The 20353-nt window shown below is 51.8% G+C and overlaps 8 protein-coding genes and 1 non-coding gene across 9 annotated transcripts; 3 read left to right on the top strand and 6 right to left on the bottom strand.

Annotated features, from left to right (window-relative positions):
- Nucleotides 1-7: 7 nt before the first annotated feature.
- BO79DRAFT_256399 (uncharacterized protein) lies at nucleotides 8-1436 on the bottom strand (the record flags this gene model as incomplete). The annotated part of the gene is made up of 1 exon (XM_025686191.1): nucleotides 8-1436. A coding segment is annotated over one exon (1429 nt), but the record flags the coding sequence as incomplete, so codon positions are not given.
- Nucleotides 1437-2632: 1196 nt separating this feature from the next.
- On the bottom strand, nucleotides 2633-4197 carry BO79DRAFT_151218 (MFS transporter; the record flags this gene model as incomplete). The annotated part of the gene is made up of 2 exons (XM_025678641.1): nucleotides 2633-3847; nucleotides 3907-4197. The coding sequence occupies 2 exons, from the start codon at nucleotides 4195-4197 to the stop codon at nucleotides 2633-2635; spliced, it is 1506 nt and encodes a 501-aa protein (XP_025538177.1).
- A 1711-nt stretch (nucleotides 4198-5908) lies between these two features.
- Nucleotides 5909-5999, top strand: BO79DRAFT_t166. The gene has a single exon. It is a non-coding gene; the product is annotated as a tRNA-Pro (tRNA).
- A 40-nt stretch (nucleotides 6000-6039) lies between these two features.
- Nucleotides 6040-8264, bottom strand: BO79DRAFT_269139 (efflux pump antibiotic resistance protein; the record flags this gene model as incomplete). The annotated part of the gene is made up of 5 exons (XM_025687171.1): nucleotides 6040-6061; nucleotides 6366-7208; nucleotides 7263-7403; nucleotides 7457-7804; nucleotides 7861-8264. 5 exons carry the CDS (start codon nucleotides 8262-8264, stop codon nucleotides 6040-6042), a joined length of 1758 nt encoding a protein of 585 aa, XP_025538176.1.
- Nucleotides 8265-9385: 1121 nt separating this feature from the next.
- Nucleotides 9386-10801, bottom strand: BO79DRAFT_269133 (ankyrin repeat domain-containing protein; the record flags this gene model as incomplete). The annotated part of the gene is made up of 1 exon (XM_025687170.1): nucleotides 9386-10801. The coding sequence occupies exon 1, from the start codon at nucleotides 10529-10531 to the stop codon at nucleotides 9386-9388; it is 1146 nt and encodes a 381-aa protein (XP_025538175.1). The 5' UTR covers nucleotides 10532-10801.
- On the bottom strand, nucleotides 10387-12226 carry BO79DRAFT_269131 (cytochrome P450; the record flags this gene model as incomplete). The annotated part of the gene is made up of 1 exon (XM_025687169.1): nucleotides 10387-12226. One exon carries the CDS (start codon nucleotides 12224-12226, stop codon nucleotides 10709-10711), a length of 1518 nt encoding a protein of 505 aa, XP_025538174.1. The 3' UTR covers nucleotides 10387-10708.
- Nucleotides 12227-13021: 795 nt separating this feature from the next.
- Nucleotides 13022-14607, top strand: BO79DRAFT_288455 (CRAL-TRIO domain-containing protein; the record flags this gene model as incomplete). The annotated part of the gene is made up of 4 exons (XM_025688687.1): nucleotides 13022-13765; nucleotides 13835-13876; nucleotides 13930-14029; nucleotides 14081-14607. Exons 1-4 carry the CDS (start codon nucleotides 13034-13036, stop codon nucleotides 14605-14607), a joined length of 1401 nt encoding a protein of 466 aa, XP_025538173.1. The 5' UTR covers nucleotides 13022-13033.
- A 1391-nt stretch (nucleotides 14608-15998) lies between these two features.
- Nucleotides 15999-17589, top strand: BO79DRAFT_209761 (FAD-dependent oxidoreductase). The gene is made up of 2 exons (XM_025682662.1): nucleotides 15999-16359; nucleotides 16420-17589. Exons 1-2 carry the CDS (start codon nucleotides 16047-16049, stop codon nucleotides 17580-17582), a joined length of 1476 nt encoding a protein of 491 aa, XP_025538172.1. The 5' UTR covers nucleotides 15999-16046; the 3' UTR covers nucleotides 17583-17589.
- A 199-nt stretch (nucleotides 17590-17788) lies between these two features.
- Nucleotides 17789-19039, bottom strand: BO79DRAFT_150959 (alpha-hydroxy acid oxidase; the record flags this gene model as incomplete). Its single annotated transcript, XM_025678636.1, has 3 exons — nucleotides 17789-17941; nucleotides 18017-18903; nucleotides 18955-19039. 3 exons carry the CDS (start codon nucleotides 19037-19039, stop codon nucleotides 17789-17791), a joined length of 1125 nt encoding a protein of 374 aa, XP_025538171.1.
- Between the last annotated feature and the right edge of the window lie 1314 nt (nucleotides 19040-20353).

Below are 20353 nucleotides of genomic sequence, written 5' to 3'. Positions count from 1 at the left end.
TCATCACCAGAGTCATCACCAGAGTCATCACCAGAGTCATCACCAGAGTCATCACCAGAGTCATCACCAGAGTCATCACCAGAGTCATCACCAGTTTCATCACCAGTTTCATCACCAGTTTCATCACCAGTTTCATCACCAGTTTCATCACCAGTTTCATCACCAGAATCATCGCCGGTATCTTCTCCAGTGTCTTCGCCGGTATCATCCCCAGAGTCATCGCCAGTATCCTCTCCGTCATCCCCATCATCGCCCGAACCATCATCAGTCGGCTGGGCAGCTTCAGAGCTAACCGGGGTAGCACTTGTGGAAGTTGCAACGCCCGAAGAAATGATCGGCTTAGATGATGACACAGTATGGGATGAAGTCTCGATGGCACTGCTACTGGTTATGTGCGCAGATCCCGAGGTTATGGTGTGGGATGCAGTGTGGGATGCAGTGTGGGACGCAGAGTGCGATGCAGAGTGGGACGCAGAGTGCGATGCAGAGTGAGATTCAGGTGTGGAGGTCGGGTGCTCAGACCCTGTGCTTGTATGGTGGTGTACAGCGCTGGAGGACAATTGATGAGATTTAGTGCTCGTCGTATGCGTGTGACTGCCGCTAGCAGACGACCCTGGGCTTGTGGTATGACTGTGAGTAGAAGTGCCTGCCGCAGACCCCTCCGAGACTGTCCGTGTTGATGTCCCTGGAGTTGGGGTTTGCACGAACTGGCCTCCCGATGCAGAGGTCTCATGAGCCGCACTACTCGAGGTGCTGTGGCTCTCGGGTGTCTTGGTGCTCGTAGTGTGAGTAGGTGTGGCCTTGGTCGATGTTGAGATACTGTGGCTATCGGGTGTCTTGGTACTGGTCGTATGCGTAGGAGTGGCCTTCGTCGAAGTCGAGGTACTTTGATCCTCAGGTGTCTTGGTGCTGGTCGTATGAGTAGGTGTAGCCTTTGTCGATGTCGAGGTGCTATGTACCTCTGGTGTCTTGGTACTCGTGGAAGTAGAAGTATCTTTGGTCGAGGTTGAGGTACTGTGAGACTCGGGAGTCTTGGTGCTTGTTGTGTGAGTAGACGTATCCTTGGTCGAGGTCGAAGTAGAAGTCTTGGATTTTGTGCTCGTCGTGTGAGTGGCCGTGTCCTTGGTCGAGGTAGAAGTCTTTGTCTTGGACTTTGTGCTCGTCTTACTTGACTTCTTGCTTGTCTTGCTGGACTTCTTGCTTGTCTTCTTTTTCTTCTTTCTAGCCACCAGCCGAGGGTGCTCGTCTTCATCCACCTCATGCTCAATGGCGGCAGAATCCGACTCAGCCAGCCAAGCTCCTGCTACCGGAGCAGGAGTGATACTGGGGTGAGAGGCTACCACATCGGTAGTAGGTAGATCGGCTCCCCAGGAGCTGGAAACCAGGCTGCCGGCCCACAGGGCCAGCAACAGCGTCTGCCTAAGTGTCGCAGGCATTTTTTGTGTTCACGATGCTTGGGAGACGGAAGTGGAATTGGCGGGTGAAGGCAATCTTATATGATCGCCCTGGTAACATAGCCGCATAGGATTCAGCCGTGGCATGTTGAAACAGCTTTTTCTAGGGTCTTCGGCCCCATGTGTTGAATCTCTAGCTCATTAGTGACCGATAGATCTAAGAACTGATTTGGAGAGACTATCGAACCCAATGAGTGGTGGCCAACAGTGGGTCAACGGTCCTTCATATGGGGCGAAAATTGTTGCTCATTTGGCCTTGATAGTGTTGGGTCGGACGAACTGGTTGCGATTGACATCACTCATTCGAACTCGCTAAATTTATGTGTTTGTCATGCTTTGTTGCCCGGTGCTCCATTTCTACAGGTATCCTGTCTAGCAGAGCCGTACAGACGTGGACCAGTGTTTCTTCAAGGTTGGGAACCCGTGGAACTAGCTATTGTAAGTCACAAAGCAACCAAGGCAGAATGGGATTGAACTAACGAACTAATTGTGTAGCGAATGCGGCTGTAGTATGGGTCATTTCAACCAGAGACTAACAAGACTCATGGACACCTCCAGCTAACTCAGAGTGTCCATTGCCCCTGGCGATCATTCTTGAGCTAAGAGAATTTGGCCCCATGGCCCCAAAGCGTGCTGGAAAGATCAGGTGTTTGCTTCCTGTTTGTTTACTGTTTGCCTGGGGATAACATTTCCAACCAGCCTCAAAATCGCCCCCACGTCAGCGACAAACACTGCCACACTAACATCAACCAGACATCCTCTTTCCCCTTCTCGCCTCTTCTTCCATCTTCTTTCATCTACCAATAGATACTTTGAACAACGGTAATATCAATTGGATACCCGAAAATTCGGCGCTAGTGGCCTTCACTAAGGTTCCCTCTCTCCTGAGCTCGACAAGCGAAGAGCCGGGACGTCTCGAAGAAATGATTACCCGACGTGCTCAGCCTGACAGTGCAACTACTTATGATACACAGAGCCGTCTTAGCCGGTGTTGGCTCTCGAGTTCCAGACCTGTCCTTCCATCTGAATCAATGACAGGACTAGTATGCTTGTGTCAGCCCCCGACGCTCATGCAACATGCTACATGTTACCTCGTACTAGCTAATCAAAGAAGTGCCCTTGTGTTAGATTAGATGATATCTCTCAATGGCTAACATAACCCCCCTAGATGACTTCTGTCAATGTCGTTGTCTGCGCCAGTCATAACCCCAAATCCAGACCACTACCATCGCTGGCACGCACACAAAACACATAAAACCAATTACAGTAAAAGCCCATCCATTACCGATGGCGTCAATCATAGGAAGGATTGCAGCAGCTGCGCCAGCTCCGAGCCAGCATCGTGTGAGATTCATGGCAGCTGTTGCCATCGCCGGACTCTCGGGATAGATATCAACCATCAACGCACTCAAGGTATTCATTACTGCTGCAGAAGTATACCCAATGAGAAGAAGTAGAACGAGTGGACCTGCAAGATTGGTCTCGTAGTGCAAAACCCAGCCATACGCTATCATGCTCAATGCTTCACCGATTGCCTGCGGCAAGACGACTTCAGCACGGGGGCGTTCGATGGCGAATTTGTCCAAGTCAGGTCGGTGATTGCTGGAAATATCAATGCCTTGGCTGTGTGCGTGCCGTCGATAGTTCCAGTCCGTTATTTTTCCTTGTGTATATGCAGCAATCAGATTGCCCACGCCAAGGGGAAGATAACACAGACCGATCTGCACCTCGTTGAAGCCGTATATGCGGCTGAACTGCGAGGTGATGGTACCGGTGACAGCAAAATAGCCTGCAATAGCCACACCATTTCCCAGAAGGATCAGAAAAACGTCTTTGTGGAAAATAATGGTGAGAGCCTTGAGCGGGTTGGGGAAACCAAGGTGAATGCCGGCCGAGGAATGAGCCTCAGCCCGTTGACGTCGAGAACAGAGCTGAAGCCCCGACAAGTTCCATATTGGGGGAGATCGTGAGCCATTGCCGACAACCTTACGGGCAGTTTCGGGAAGAAAAAGCACCAGCACGATGAAGAAAGCACCTGCAAGGATTGCCAGCAACCAGAATATGAAGGGCCAGCCTAGGAACTGCGTCAAAAGCCCCCCGATAATAGGCCCTACCGACGGGCCAATGATGAAGCCGGCCGACACATATCCAATGTACTTGCCGCGCTCGGCGGTAGTGACGACGTCAGCGACAATAGCATTAGCGAGCGCAATAGTGCTGCTACCGCCAGCACTCTGGAGACATCTCAGAATGAGCAGCGCGGCGTAGTTGCGCTGCAGGGCGAGCCCGATGTTGGCGGCGATGTACGCGATGAAGCAAAGGATATAAGCTGGCCGCCGCCCTGCATTGTCGGCAAGCCCGCCAAAGAAAGTGGGCGCGAGGCCTTGGAAGATCTATGTTATCAAAGTAAGCACTTCCTCTCGATTTATTAATGCTGCATGTATTCACCTACCATATATGTTGACAAGGTAAGGTTGATCAAGGTATCGCTCACATGGAACTGGTCGGCAATGGTGTCAGTTGCAGGCAAGTAGATGTTTGCCGACAAGGAGGAGAAAACACTGGCCACTGAAGCTATCAGGACAATCAATGCTCTTGTTCGACGAGAGAAGGTCGAGTAAACCTCAGGTTCACCGGGAGCTGGATCCGGATCTTCTTCTGGTGACACTGTATCCGACGGCACCCTTTCTGCTTTGGGATCCGGGCCGTCACAGTATTCCTCTTTCGACTTCATGGTGGCCATGATATGTATGCTCTACGTTGCACCAAGATAATCCACCGGGCTAGAGCTCGACCGCCGCGAGATCAGGTGAAACAAAGACTAACCAGCAGCGCGGTGAACCCTTTTTAATATCCATGCGTGTTGGAGGGCTCTGACTTATGCCTGCAGCTAATCATTCAAGGACAAGGCTGATCAGTATCTGCATGGTCGATCACATCACCAGGTCCCGGACATTGTCTGGTCCAATAGCGCACGCCTGTTCCCAAGCTACCACGGGAAATCGTGCATAGTTAATGATGCTCGTCCTCGGACGTAGGAAGCATCAGTCCAGCGGAGAGATTACAGAATGCCCCATAAGGGCTTCTTGATTTTTCTGTTGATGTCGAGATCATATCAAGAGATCTCGGCTTTTCAGCTATGCTTTTGGGCGCTATATCTCCCGCCTCGTTTCTTATCAGGTGCTATGCAAGGTGTGTATCCCTGCGATACCTGCAGCCTGCCGTTCATTTACCCCCATCAGCCCCTTCCCGCCCAGGGGTTCCTCTCAGGAGTTCCTCGTTCTCCCAGATATTCATATCTAAAATGATCCAAATGATCCATAATTTCATTACTACACACCACTGACACTGCCAACACCTCTTCGGGACCATTTTATCGATGCCTGAGGATCATCTCCAGTTTTGGCTTTGATGATTCGAGCAACGTCATCCTTCTCTACCAAGTGGACGAATTACATCGGAAGCTTATCTCAAGTCAGCTGAATCCCTTGTAGCGTTGCTGTGTTGAGCTGAGATGCGTGTCCTCCGCTGGGCTGTTCTTGTTGGCCGGTACGGCGAGACCCCCATAAGCGTGCGGGACGGGGAACTCATGTCCGGAGATTTTACGGTCAACCCGTTGCTTATATTTATTGGCACTAGAACCAGGGACTATTGATTGGCGTCCACACGGTGAGCTGCTCTACTGTTACTTTGGGTCAATTTAACTGCATCTGGACAATGGGGAAATGTTCACAAATGGATATGTCCGATAGTAATGTCTAATCGGAGTAAATACCGCGGAGTCATATAATCTATATATAATGAGAAAGGCGCGGAATGGGTAGCTGACATATTTATCACTATATATCCATGTAGTTGCGTTGCACCAGCTAGAAAGTCGAGGTTCATACTAGGCTTCATGAGTAGACAAATGATATATTGCTAGCTACTCAGAGCAGGCTGGGAAAACAAATCGACGTTTTATGAGAACAAGTGAAAAGTCGGGGGAAAAACTCGTCATAGGAGAAATATGCACTGCTTCAATAATCTTAGAATAAAACTTCCACTGAATCTATTGTACTAGAGATAACTATTACCATCCCAACCAGGGCTCAAAAGTCATTAGAACTAGCAGCAGTTCATAAGCATGTGTGGCCGATGCTGGCTACTGTGAGTATATATTGGCTAGTGCTAATGGTTCACACTTCCATGCGTCTCAATCTTAACAGAAAGGATATGGAAAGGAGAAAATCAAATTCCAACAGTAGCACCATAATCCATCGGTTTACCTTACATAGCCATCGAATTAATTACATCGAAGATGCAATTCACATCACCTCGTTCCCTCACACTAATAATGCACACTGCCATTAAACATCACCCACAATCGCGGCTTCAGCAAAACTCCCGCTGAACCACGCCCTTACTTCACTTTTGGAACATGTAGCAAAAGATCTCCGCAATTAATATATCAAGCCCGGGTGGTCTAGTGGTATGATTCTCGCTTAGGGATACAAACCCAAGCATATCTGCGAGAGGTCCCGCGTTCGATCCGCGGCTCGGGCCTTGAATCTTCTTTTTGATTTTGATTTTTCTTATTTTTCTTCTACTTAGTTCCCTTTTCCCACCTGCATGTATGTATGTATTATTAGATGATAGTTTATGAAATTCTTCGCTTGTTCGTTATATGACTCAATCACTATGACCTGTTGTTGCTGGCTGGCTGGCTGACTGGCTGTTTGTTTGTCAATCAATTCCATGCTAGTCGCGCCCGTGAACAGATAAAGCAACGATCCGGTGAGCGATCTCTAGCAGTTTGAATGTTCTGTTCTATCTACGTCACGTCTACCAGCACGCCTTATCAAACGCGAAGAGGAACTCTAAAGTCCCCCCGATCTACAGTAGATGGTGGTGGCATTACTCGACGCTCACGCCCGCTCTACCGCAGCAGGCCACTGCGCACCAGTCGCTGCCGCCTGTCCCGTCATTTCCAGCGCATCAGCATCAGTTCCATCGGCAGCAGCGCGATCTTCCTCGTTCCAACCCTCGCGATCATCCTTCACCATCCGCACGAAGCAGATATCCAGAAGTAATGCCACTGCGCTAATGCCTACCCCAAAATACAAAGCAGCCCGGTATCCCATTATCCGACCGGAGTGTTTCGCGATCTGGTCCTCGATGGTAGCGGCAAAGCCGAGGCCGAGACTAACGCCGTAGAGGTTCAACGCGCCGATCAGCGAGCCTGCAATGCCTTGCTGGTGCCGACGGACGGAGTTGCTGGCGATGATTTGCGCGGCGGTGTAGACGAAGTCTGGACAGAAGGAGAAGAGTACGATGGAGGGGAAGACCTGCGCCCAGTAGGTTTGGTGTACTGGGACGGTGGCCATGAGTACGTTGGAGATCAGGATGGTTATGGTGCCGATGGCTAGGATCCATTGCGCTGCGAATCGAGGGACGAGCCATGCCGCAAGGGAGGCTGCGCCCGTGGCACAGATTACGAAGGGGGTCCAGCCGACGGCGAAGTGCAGGGGGGACCAGTGCCAGACGTCTTGGAGCCAGAGGACTTGGTACCAGATTAAGGTGCCGACGGCCATGTAGTTGAGGAGGACGACGAGGAGTAGTGTGAGGATTGACGGGGCTTTGAAGATCTCGAGAGGCATGATAGGGTATTCTGTGCCGCTTTTCTCCCAGAGGAGGAAGGCCCCGAAGAGGATAACGGAGGTGATTAGGAGGGCGATTTCGTAGGGAGTGGACCATCCTACGCTGGGTGCTTGACTGCAGTAGAGCTTTAGTATGTATGTGTCTCCTCTCGAGCGGATGTCGGCTTACTTCCAGACAAAGTTGAACAGGATCAGGGAACTTGTTCCCAGTGCAGATCCTATCCAATCGATCTTTCCGTGTCTGTCGAGGAGAGCCTCTCGTGAACTCAATGCCCACAAGGGGATAAATGTGGCAATGCCAATGCCAGCTCTATGATTCGGCCTCGTTAGTTATATCCCACCTAACAGGGTGTTACCACCTACATGAAGACAAAGAACCATTTCCATTCTGTACCCTCTATGAATGCGCCCAGGAACAACGCCCCGAAATAGCCCCCAGTTGGTGCCGATGCTGCAAAGAAGCCCAAACTAAGATTGCGCATGCGTCCTGGAGGATTGGTGCTTGCAATCATAGCTACTGCATTAGGCATGATGAAGGCACCACCTAGACCTGCGAGCGCCCGCATGGCAACGAATGCATAGAAGTTATCGCAGAAAGCGCTGATCAAGGTGCAAAGACTAAGCCATGCTCCGCCCGCTAGCAGAAGCTCTCGATGGCCGTAGACGTCGCCCAACCGTCCACTCATGAGAACGAAAGTCCCTTGGGTCATTCTATACAGAGTTAGTGTGATTAAGACGATCCTCCTGTTGCTCCAGCTGCTACTAACGCATAACTTGCGCCAACCCATGTGGCAGAGCTTTCCTGACCACCCAGTGACTCCCCTAGCAGAGTTCCACCCGCGATTCCAGCAAAACTCACAGTCATCTGGCAGACCTTAGCGTTGGAAGATCTATGAAAGGATGGATACGATACCTGCACAAGGTTGGCCAGGAGCAACAGCACGGTGATGGCCAACCGACGGGATTGAGTGATTTGAACTGAAGGCGCCCGCTCAAAAACTGCCTGGCCCGCCGTGGGCGCCACGCTCTGCTGGAGAGGACCATTGAGCGGGTCTTGAGTGTCGTCTGCAGGAGTTTGGGGTATGGAAGGGAGAGGTGACGGGACTGCTGGATGCGACAACGACGGCGCAGGAGTTGTAACCTCGTAGTGAAGGGCCTGCACTAAAGACATGATGATGATGGTAGAACAATTGTCAGTGAGACCGATTTGGTAGGCGTTACCAGCCTGGAGGATGAGGTTAAAATAACTCCATCTGCATTATTAATTGCCTGGCCCATTTGGTGTCAGGACCAGGATTGCACCCGGGTTTAGGCTGAGTGCGGAAAATGCCGAAGCAGCACAAAGAGGGGCATGGATGAGCTATCAACTTCATCATTGAGTCACTCACCAGCATAGGGAAGATTAACCAGATAGGGTTATGATAGCCGCCGGAGACCTGGTTCCCGAGCCTTTGTTATCTTGGCTTTCCCGCTCTTTGCAATGCCGGACACGTTGCAGCTGGGGATTGAGCATCGAATGCGACTCCCGATGCATGACCAGAAGAGTTTTCCGGAGTGCAGGGGTATGGCCTGCAAGATAGCTCGTGTGCACCAGCACATGCATCAAAGGGAACGGTTCTAGACCCGGAAAGTCACAGTGGAAGTTAAATCCCGGATTTAGCGTCATCTCTCAGTAACGATAAAGAGGTGAAAAGGCTTTCAATCGACTGCATACATCGTACTTCCTCTTTGCGGCATGGCCTCTCCGGAGACATGTATGACTCGGTCACTAACATCATGTATTCAGGATGCATGCGCCGAGAATGGGTAAAAGCGATTCGCATGATAAGTGCCGGAGTGACAGATAAGTGTTGTTGAATACCTGCTGAAGTGAACCGCAAAGTTTATAGTAAGGAGAAGAAAGACTCTGCCGCTCCTCTGCAAGCGCAAATAGTCTTAGCCAGTTGTCAACTTCTGTTATGCACTGCAGCTCGAGTTTCTCTCAATGTGTTTGGATGCAGCATGTCCCATGATTCTTAAGTTAGTCCATTTTGAGCAATATACATATAATTTAGATGTTCTGACATGTTACAACTGACGTCTAACAACAAGGGACTTGGGGATATTGACATGAATATTCTGTATATGCCTGCATTTATCGTCTTGTCGTATGCTCAGGACGAGCTATGCTGAATAAGGAAGGTCAATGTGTGGCTTTATGATCATCCTTGCGCGATTCGTACGATGCAGTAAATGGCGACATATTCCTGTCATTCTTTTTCCTTTTTCGAATACTGTATTACCCATCTAATCCTAACAGGCACCAGACAGCATATTCTCTCGGAACAATGCTAGCACTTCGGGACAACCAAGCCATGAAGCATACCAGTTCGGCGTACGTCCTTGGTTATCGCTGGCTTTAATGTCCGCCCCGGCTGCGAGTAGGACTTTGGCAACGCCTGCATGACCATGCTGGGCAGCACAAGACAGAGGCGTTCGGTAACCACTTCTTACGTGATCGGGATTTGCACCTTTCAGCAAAAAGTAATTCGTCATGTCCTCTAGTCCCATATTAGCAGCCTCAACCATGGCGTCCGCAAAGTGGCGCTTCACCCTCGGGTTATATTCAACCAGCATCTCGACTATCGATTGATGGTTACGCCAGGCCGCACACACCAGGGGCGGACTATCCCATGTCTCGACTCCAATCATCGGGTCCGCACCGTGGTCGAGCAGTAAGCGGGTAATTTCGTCGTTTCCAGCCCGGATAGCATTAATGAGGGCTGTCTCAAGTTGTCGGCGATGTATGTAGTTGACAGGTGCACCATTGCGGAGCAGCATCTTCATGATGTCGACCTGTTTGCTACTTGCAGCGGCACATAATGCCCTTCCAAGACTATCAACCTCGGCAGTATGTGGTAGGTCCTTCACATGGGAGATGAGGCATTCAGCCACAGCAAGTCTTCCGGCAGTCGTGGCTATCTCAAGGGGCGTGTGATCAAGCTTCGTGGGAAGAGTAGGATTTGCGCCTCTTTCGAGTAACGTTCGGACGACAGGCAAGTGCCCTTCACGGATAGCGATTATGAGCGGTGTTTCGCCATGAACGCCAACAGGATAATCTATGTCTGTTCCTAGATTCAAGAGGGCATGAACGATGTTTACGTGACCATATTTTGCGGCTGTACAAATAGGGTGTGAATCTGTAGTGGTGATCCGTGTGTTTGCTGGAAGTTTCGCTCCAAAGGCGAGCAGTCTCAGGAGAGTTTGTAGCTGTCCTTTGCTAGCAGCCCAATGAAGAAGGACTTCGCCCATGTTCCGCACCGCGCATTGATATAGACATGGGTTGACCCAGCGATATAGGCACTGGCTGGTCTGAGCGAAGCAGTTGAGGTCAGTTTCGTTTTTCAGGTGCCCCGCGATGATTGGGACCAACTCAGGTGGGAGGTGAACGAGTGGCATCGCGGAAGGTTTAGTGTTTCGAGAAAGTCTCAGCAGGTTATCAAGAGGCCAAAAGACAAACTCGTAGAACGCGAACGAAGAGAGAATCCATATATGATTAGAGAGTAGAGAATTGCATCCATGATGGCATCCGCAGCTCCCGGTGAGGCTGTTTCCCGATCGGGTCGAGAATTGAATTTACATGCAAACCTTGTTGTTCTGACTCTCCCTAATCGGCCAATAGATTTCGATCGCATGGCCTTGGACTTCGCCATTGAAGCAGCCGTTTACAACAATCTTCTCCTCGCATGTACTGGCCCCATCAAGGACACCAGACTTCACAGTGGCAGCAACCGTTTCGTACAATTCATGTAGCGCCAGATTCCTCCCAATGCATGACCGTGATCCCAGACCGAAGGGAAAGAAACACAGCTCGCGCATTGTGCAGTCAGCCTCATCAGCTAACCATCGCTCGGGACTGAATGCAAAAGGATCAGGAAACGCATCGGGGTCATGATGGAAGACGTATATCGATGCCCCGACCGAGACCCTACCTGGAAGATACACGCCATCTATGTGACATCCGCCGTCAGGCACAGCCCTGGTCAGAGGCGCAGGATTGGTCATAGCGATTCGCAGGCCTTCAGTAATCACGCCTCGCAAGTACGGAAGGCTTTGCAGGTCAGATGAGCTCGATTCGCCCAATACTTGGTCAAGGCGCTCGCGGACATGCGCCTGGCGGACAAGGTGGAACAAGATGGTCGCCAGAGTCTGACCGGTTGAGCTGGTCCCAGCGAATAGTGACCCTCCACAGATACCAATGACCTCGTTTTCCGTTGCTCCAGCCGTACGGAGACGACCGTGGTAAGTGTGTGTCAAGGTAGCGGGTTCCGTCTTCTCCTTTCCCTCAACGATCGATCTTGCGAATTGATCGACCCGACGCATGGAAGCTCCCCAGTTCCGATCCTGAATGGCGACATGGAGAGACAGCATTCTTGAAAACAGCCAATTTGGGAACATAGAATAATACCCAAAAGCTGCGATAGCCTGCAGCCAGGCACTCTCCGAGAATTTCGTCGGTGGTGAGCGAGTATCCAAGTTGACGGCCTCGGTTAGCGCTCCGTACGACCTATCGAACATGTAGCCTGTCATGACATCCATCGAAAGTCGCAACGCCAAGTCGAGGATGTCAACACGGTATGATGTGGATTTCACAGCGCGATCTTTTTCACTGGCCAAGCGAGCGATAAATTGCTGGATATATTGCTGAACATTCTGTGTTCCTACCGCTTCTCGTATCCTAACAGGCGCAAATAGTGGCAAGACGGCTTTTGCGCGCTTATCGCGGTAGGCTTTGTCGATAGCGGAGAATATGGTTGGCTGCCCGTTGACATCAAAATTGCGATACCGAGCATTTTTCATGAAACCCCCATTAGCCACGTAGATAGTAGCCAAGGCATGGGGATTGGAGATGGAGACCTGATCCGGGGCGATGCGCAGTACTCGAGTGTCGTATCGGCGATGGTAATAAGCAAGGATCTGTGGCTCAGTACCGAGGAAGACGATGATCCACTGGGGGATGGACGAGATGCAAAAAATCCAAGGTCCAGGAATATGGGCTAGAGGATGGAGGGTGAGACGATAGATTGCCACCGTGATGAGGCCGATGCAGAGAAGGGTCGAGGCATCAGCTGCAAGAGTATCACCGAGCAGCATCATGATAAGCACAACACTCCTACCGAAGCACTACCAGGCAATCGGCCGAGGCAGTTTTTCGTGATGAGAGGATTGACCAGTGTGCCATTTGCCATTTGATTCGTGTCTCAGAAAGCGTTGATCTGAGCGTTGCCGATCTGCGTCGCAAGAATGACGAGCGGTGAGGGGTTGGTTGGTTGCAGGGTGGGAAGTAACCTTCTCAACAACTCTCTTTCTCCCTTGCAACGTCTACTCCATCGCCATGCATGAGACTGTAACTATCGATCATCTCTAATTCTAAGAAAAGCAAATGTTTATTTCCGAAGAATGAGAATGGCCATTGGAGTGGGAAATAATTAAGGTACCGCTCTGGTCCATGGTCCTGAGTTATATGAACCTCCCAAAAGTCGAGAGAGGCTAACAAGTGATTTGATTGCCAGTGGAAGCCACGCTGGCCAATCCCAACCCAGAACCTTGCTGCTATTAATGGCCAGGGCATCATATTTCATCATTGCAATAGCCTGAAAGGGGAGGGGGATGTCCATCAAACACGAACCAACCGATAAATGAGAACCTTCCCCCGCAGTCCGAGCGGACGATCGGCGACGATCCCCTAGCAAGAACCACGGGTCGGCCAGCGAAACCCCTGAGGCGCCTGCAACTCGCTATCGAGATCCGAGGTTTCTCGTTTGTCTCAAAGACGGGCAGTTTCATATGCAACTGGCCGGGCTGTAGTCGCCTGACAAGCATGATGCTACATAAGCAGATCGTAACCCACCGTCTCATTTGAAACTCCACGACTGCATTCTACACTCAGTTTCACCCATCATGACTACCAACGGCATCCAACCCGGCCACGTCGGCAATCTGACTCAGGATCAAGAGGCCAAACTACAACAGCTCTGGTCCATTGTCCTTACTCTGTTAGACGTGAAGTCCCTCCAAGGTGGAGATACCTCGGCACAGACCCAGCCCGACCAGCGTCCAAGCACGTCGCTCTCCCGAGCTGACACCGTCGTCTCCGCTCATGGCCAAACGGCTTTCACAGAAGACTTGTCTCAAGTCCTCCGAGAGAATGGCATGAGCAACCCGGACATCAAGTCCGTCCGGGAGTCGCTGAGCAACACCTCGATCGACGAACTCCGCTCGGGACTGTTGTACACTGCCAAACATGACTCCCCCGACGTCCTTCTGCTTCGCTTCCTGCGCGCTCGCAAGTGGGACGTCGGCAAGGCCTTTGGTATGATGTTGAGGGCGCTTGTCTGGCGCAAGGATCAGCATGTCGACGATAAGGTGATCGCGAACCCCGAACTCGCGGCACTAGTCACGTCTCAGAACACGGTGGATACGCACGCAGCCAAGGAGTGCAAGGACTTCTTGGACCAAATGCGTATGGGGAAGTGCTATATGCACGGAACCGACCGGGATGGCCGGCCTGTTCTCGTGGTGCGCGTTCGCTTCCATCAACCCTCGAAGCAGAGCGAGGCAGTTATCAATCGCTTCATCCTGCATACGATCGAGACGGCCCGGTTATTGCTGGCGCCTCCCCAGGAGACAGTGGTATGTCTATTCACCTTTTCTGTCCATGGTCTCCCATGTATTGTACCAGGCTAATCATCCATGTGGCAGACCATCATCTTTGATATGACTGGCTTTGGACTTTCCAACATGGTAAGTTGCACTGCAAATCAAGGATGTCTGCACGGGGAACTGACCATAACCAGGAATATGCCCCGGTGAAATTCATCATCGAGTGTTTCCAGGAGAACTACCCCGAGTCGCTTGGATACATGCTCATTCACAATGCCCCCTGGGTCTTCTCTGGTATGTTTGTAGTTTTAGTCTTCTTACTTGGTCCTCTCTAACGCAAGACAGGAATCTGGAAGATCATCAAGGGGTGGATGGACCCGGTGATCGTGTCGAAAGTGAACTTTACCAATAAGGTGTCCGATTTGGAGAAGTTCATTGCCCCCGAGCAGATTGTGAAAGAGCTGAAGGGCAAGGAAGACTGGACCTATGAATACGTCGAGCCGGTGGCCGGTGAGAACGAGCTGATGGCGGATACGGAAACCCGCGACCGCATCTACGCCGAGCGGTTGAAGATTGGCGAGGAGTTGCTGCTGCGGACCTCGGAATGGGTCTCCACCAGCCAGCGAAAGGACGCGGCCGCTACCACAACGGCCCGAGAGCAACGGAGTGAGACGATCGAGTCGCTGCGCCAGAACTACTGGCAGCTGGATCCGTATGTGCGCGGGCGCACATTCCTGGACCGGACAGGAGTAGTCAAGCCGGGCGGCAAGATTGACTTCTATCCGAGCCCAGATCTGGAGCCCGCCACAGCTAAGATGTTGGAAGTGGAGCATTTTGAGCGAACTCAGGTGAAGGTGGTCGATTTGCAATGATGGTTGGGCGATCGGGATTTGGCTGTTTACTTTGTAGATTCATGGCGTCAGATTTGGGAGTAATGCTCTTATGGGATAGTGGGTTTATTGTAGTTACCTGAATTGAATATTTCCTAACATATTTGCAAGATCCAACCGATATAGGTAACTTAAATATTCATTCGCCAAGAGGTAAATCGTCAGTATCTTCGTCAAGGGGATGGTGTACAGCAGAAGTCTCCCCCTTGGCGGCTTACCCAAATGGAGACTCCCGACCGCATAATCGCGCGATCCACGGGATTCGAGTTTCCCACGTGCTGAGTTACCACCCAATTCAATCTTATCCAAATTAATCACTGCTGCGACTAGTATGGATAGTCTTCTGTTGCTCTTCGACCCCAATGCTCTCTCATCTCTCCCATATAAACCATGCTCCTCCAAGATTCGGGATATGCTCAGAGGCAATCATGGCTCAGCTGCAGCGCAATTTAGCCCCATGCCGCGGAATCCGCTCCCTTGATCCATCATCTTCTCCCTAGCCCGCCCCTTTCCCACTTCCCTGCAAGCTCTAGTTGGCGCCCACTATCGGCGCCACCACTAGTCTCGGGGTCTTGCGGACGATCGATCCGGACACCACTGGCACTGACCAGCATTATCATCTTTCAGTCTTGCAGCCCAAAGCGCGACTGCAATCTAGTCTGTCTTCCTCTCTTGCAGGTGCCTTGCGCACTGATGTCCAATAATCTGGCATCTCGTTCCCCGCATTGGTTCCTGAAGATTCAGTTCAAGCGCATCCCTCCTGACGTGATTGATGTGCCTAAATCTCTCCCCTGGCTATCACCTGCCTATAGCGGCCTAGTTGTCAGCACTTGGTCCGGGTGATGCATCTGCTAAGTGGCTACCGGGCTAGTATTGCTGCATCTCTGTACGAAGCCATGAGTTTAGACTCTACGGGTAGTGGCCCCAGCTGCTCAGTCGGGTTGAGTTTTCTCCTCCTCTGGTCATCCTCCTCTGTTACCGTCTCATCTGATTGACAGAAAGATATTTGAAATTGATCGGGCTCTGCATCTGTGCAGCTGAGATGTGTCCCTCTTTTGATCACATCCATCCTCAACCAAGGGTACCCCTGTCCCCGATTGATAGCCATGTATAATCTCCGATTAGTGTACTTGTTCAGCTGAGAGAGGGGGTTACGACCATGTAATACAGTGGCTTCGGGGGTTATTCTTGTCGACCCGTCTGATTGGGTCTATTTTTCAGGCACTCGTCCGCGCATCCATGCTCCATTGGCTTGATGAAGCCCCCGCCTGACATTCCTCGCTGCCGGACCCTCCTGACCTTACCAGTCCGATCCATATTTATTTCTGCTGCCCCATGGCGCACGCATTGCAGTCCGTCACTGCAGCGTTACGGCCCTCCCTACCTACCTCAAGGCACATCCTCGTGGAATGCTGTCCACAATGGCCTTCTCCTTCCTTCGTGTTCTTTCCTCCCTCCTCCTAGTCCTGCAACTGTCGACAGCAGCCTCGACATCCACTCTTCGTCAATGCCTTCTCACCGCGGTGCAGAATGACCCGACCCTCGTCGCCGTTGATGGCGACCTTCTCTATCAGACGCTCGCCGTCCAGGTCTACAACCTGAACTGGCCCGTCACGCCGGCAGCAGTGGCATTCCCCAAGTCCACTCAGCAAGTCGCCTCGATCGTCAATTGCGCCGCATCACTGGGCTACAAAGTCCAGCCCAAGAGCGGTGGCCACAGCTATGCCAATTACGGTACCTAATCACTCCCCTCGCTCGTCAGCCGCTCACCCTACTAACCCCACACCATTCTAGGCCTGGGCGGCACCAATGGCGCGATCAGCATCAACCTCAAGAACATGAAATCCTTCTCCATGAACTACACCAACTACCAAGCCACCGTAGGCGCCGGTATGCTCAACGGCGAACTCGACGACTATCTCCACAACGCCGGTGGACGGGCCATCGCACACGGCACCTCCCCACAGATCGGCGTCGGAGGGCACGCAACAATCGGTGGACTGGGCCCCGCGGCGCGTCAATACGGCATGGAACTCGACCACGTCCTAGAAGCCGAAGTCGTCCTCGCCAATGGCACCGTCGTGCGCGCCTCCTCTACCCAGAACTCAGACCTACTATTCGCCATCCAAGGCGCCGGCGCCAGCTTCGGCGTCGTCACCGAGTTCGTCTTCCGCACCGAACCCGAACCCGGCTCCGCAGTCCAATACTCCTTCACCTTCGGACTCGGAAGCACCTCATCGCGCGCAGACCTATTCAAAAAATGGCAGAGCTTCATCTCCCAGCCCGACCTCACCCGCAAATTCGCCAGCATCTGCACCATCCTCGACCACGTCCTCGTCATCTCCGGCACCTTCTTCGGCACCAAAGCCGAATACGACGCTCTCGGCCTGGAGGACCAATTCCCCGGCCACACCAACTCCACCGTCATCGTCTTCACCGACTGGTTAGGCCTCGTAGCCCAATGGGCTGAACAGTCCATCCTCGACCTAACGGGCGGCATTCCCGCGGACTTCTACTCCCGCTGTCTCTCCTTCACAGAGAAGACCCCCATCCCATCCACCGGCGTCGACCAACTCTTCGAGTACCTCGACAGCACAGACACCGGGGCACTGCTCTGGTTCGTCATCTTCGATCTCGAAGGCGGCGCCATAAATGACGTCCCCATGGACGCAACGGGCTATGCCCACCGCGACACGCTGTTCTGGCTGCAGTCGTACGCCATCACGCTGGGATCTGTGTCCCAGACGACGTATGACTTTCTGGATCGTGTCAACGAGATCATTCGTAATAATACCCCCGGTCTGGGTAATGGGGTGTATCCGGGCTATGTGGATCCCCGGCTTCAGAATGCCCGCGAGGCGTACTGGGGGTCGAATTTGCCGAGGTTGATGCAGATTAAGTCGTTGTATGATCCGTCGGATTTGTTTCATAACCCGCAGGGCGTGTTGCCTGCATGATTGGGAGGGTATGACATTGTTGGATATGGTTTCTGACTCGTATATAGGCTTTGATTCTTGGATAGTATATTCAGTATGTAATTGGATCAGCCTCCGCTCCGTCTGATTCTTCGATATCACGATACCTGTCTTATAGTATTTCGCGCCATGGTCTAGTCACTTGCTGTCTACCATTCTATCGTGTCTATGCCGTAACTACATCGTACCTACAACCTCGCAGCCGGTCCATCCGACCGAAGAACCGCCAACGCGGCGGGCGTCACATCCGCCAAGGTACGACACCCCGTCAATTGCATGCAGCGTTTGAATTCTTCGTAGAGAATACCCAGAACGCGAGAGACACCGTTCTCCCCGTCATACTGTTGTCAGGTAGTTAGCATACTGTCTGTCACTCTTCCTTTCGTTCGTCTGGGTAAGTAACGGGAACAACATACAGCTAACCCCCAAATCGTTGGCCTCCCGATCCAGCAACACTCAGCCCCCAATGCCAATGCTTTAAAGACATCTGTTCCTGTTCGGATACCCCCGTCGATATGGACGCGTATCTTCCCTGCTGCGGCTTCGACGCATTCCGGTAGTGCGTCAATGGTTGGTACGACCTCGTCTAATTGTCTTCCGCCGTGATTGCTCACGATTACCCCATCACAGCCGTATTCTCTGGCGAGGAGGACGTCTTCGGCTGTCAGGACGCCTTTGATCCAGATTTGCATCTTCGTGACGGACCGCAGCCACGGGATCTCTTTGGCCCAGCTGTGTGAGTCTGAGTTTGTTGCGACGAAGCCTGCGTCGTGTGTGACCTGTTGTAGTTGGTCGGAGGTTACGCCCATCATGGGCCAGGAGAGGCCCTCGGGGGTGCGGAAGTCGTTGCGGGTTTCGTTGTAGCGGTATCCCAGGACGGGACTGTCGGCTGTGAGGAAGATGGCTTTGCAGCCTGATGCTTCGGCGCGACGGATGATTTGGGTTTGCAGGGCGCGATCGCGAAGAGTGTATAGTTGCATGGTGTGTGTTGCTGAAGGGTTGAGTTGTTGGCCTGCTTGGACGACTTCTTCGACTGGGTACGTGCTGAATGAGGAGACGGCCATGGGGATGTTTCGGCGGGCGCTGGCTCGGCTGCTGGCTAGTTCACCTTGTGGGTGTGCCATTGCTTGGATGCCGGTTGGGGAGAGGCCGAGTGGGAAGTCGAAAGTTTGGTTGAAGAGGTTGAGTCGTAGGTCTAGTTGGGAGACATCGACGAGGACTCGTGGGCGAAGTCGGTATTTCTTGTAGGCGGTTGAGTTCTCTGTTACGGTGATTTGGGTGGTTGAGCCGGAGTTGTAGAATTCTGGGGTATTGTTAGTGGATTGTAGGGTCTGAATAGATAGTGAATGCGGACCTCGCGCTTTAAGAGGGAGTTTCTTCGATCCGGCGTTCTTGATGTCCTCAATGCTGAGCATCAATTCGGGCAGGGAGGGAGCCATGGTGAATGTCGCTAGGTTAGAAAGAGTTCTATCGGTCGGAGAAGGATGATAATTGAAGAATTGAGTCGAAGATGGGTTGGGGGAGGTGTTACCCCTCGTTTATGCAGGTGGATCGTGTCTTATCGAGGGCGTGCGGGGATACAATGCCGAGTGACTTGTCTCTGCATCTGCAGGTTGCTAATCAGCCATTGGTGGCCGTGCTTCGTACCGCCATTTGTTCGCGTCGCCGATCCCCATTCACAAGTACTATGAGTAGTAGTACTAGTAGTAGCTTGCTGTGCAATTGACCAATCGCTTATAAGATGTGTAGGGTTCACGGTACTTCATCGAAAGCCCTTGATAGATGAAGATGAGAACGTGGGATATTGTGACCGCCGTATAGATGTAGTCGCATGCCTTCTGATTTCCAATGCAATCCCCATGACGGTCGCACTTCGCAGTCCAATTCGACTGTCCTCATAAATCGAATCCGACTTTTGTAGCAATCTGAATGCGGTTTTCCAGCGTTCGGGTGCACCGTCGTGGCACAGATCTGTTGTCTCGTCTGATATATGAGGGATAATGCGCGACACGACGGGTAAAGTACCAAGACTGGCACATTTGGTTAGTCTCCTTAGTGTCTGGGATAAATCATCAAGTAAGCAACAAACCCACTGTGTGCTCGTGTTAACTGGGACAAGCTAAGTAGATTGCTGCAGTATGGAGGAGCCGGATATCGGCGTGTAGGAATCATCGGTCAGGCCTGGATGAGTTGGCTGGAACCTAGGAACAGCAAAAACTGCAGCGTCAACACTGCCAATATTGGCAAGACACAAGTACTGGAATAGTACCAAGAAGAGTGGGGGTAGGAACGTGCTGATTGTCGGGGTGGAAAGGCAACTACCTGTTGCGGAGTGATGATCAAGAGATGAACTACTCTTCGAAGGGTATGGCAGTAGAGAAAGTGGCATATAAAGACCAAGGCTTCAAGATGCACTCACTGATCAATGAGAATCTGACAAGTCTCGATGTAGCTCAATGTCTTCTATACTAGTTGACAGATAGGTGTTGATCACTGAAAAAGGTGTTGGAAGGCTACAAGTAGAGGCAGCATGTTGGACGGGATGAAGTGATTTGAATAGCTTCAAATTAGCCGGTACAGGGAAAAGATTACAATAGGTATACATGCGTGGTGGTGCGGAAGGGCAGGTACCGTACGGGAGGGAGAAGGGGAGTTGGAGGGTAAGTACAGGATGAGAAGAACCGATGGGGATGGCTTCATCCAAGACGAATTGGGTTGATTGCGGCAAGATCACGCTGATGCGGTAAACGAAG

This window comes from Aspergillus costaricaensis (genome assembly GCF_003184835.1).
Source record: "Aspergillus costaricaensis CBS 115574 unplaced genomic scaffold BO79scaffold_21, whole genome shotgun sequence".
NCBI classification, from domain to species: domain Eukaryota; kingdom Fungi; phylum Ascomycota; class Eurotiomycetes; order Eurotiales; family Aspergillaceae; genus Aspergillus; species Aspergillus costaricensis.
The sequence above is the reverse complement of the archived record's forward strand: the minus strand, read 5'-3'. Positions and strand labels throughout refer to the sequence as shown.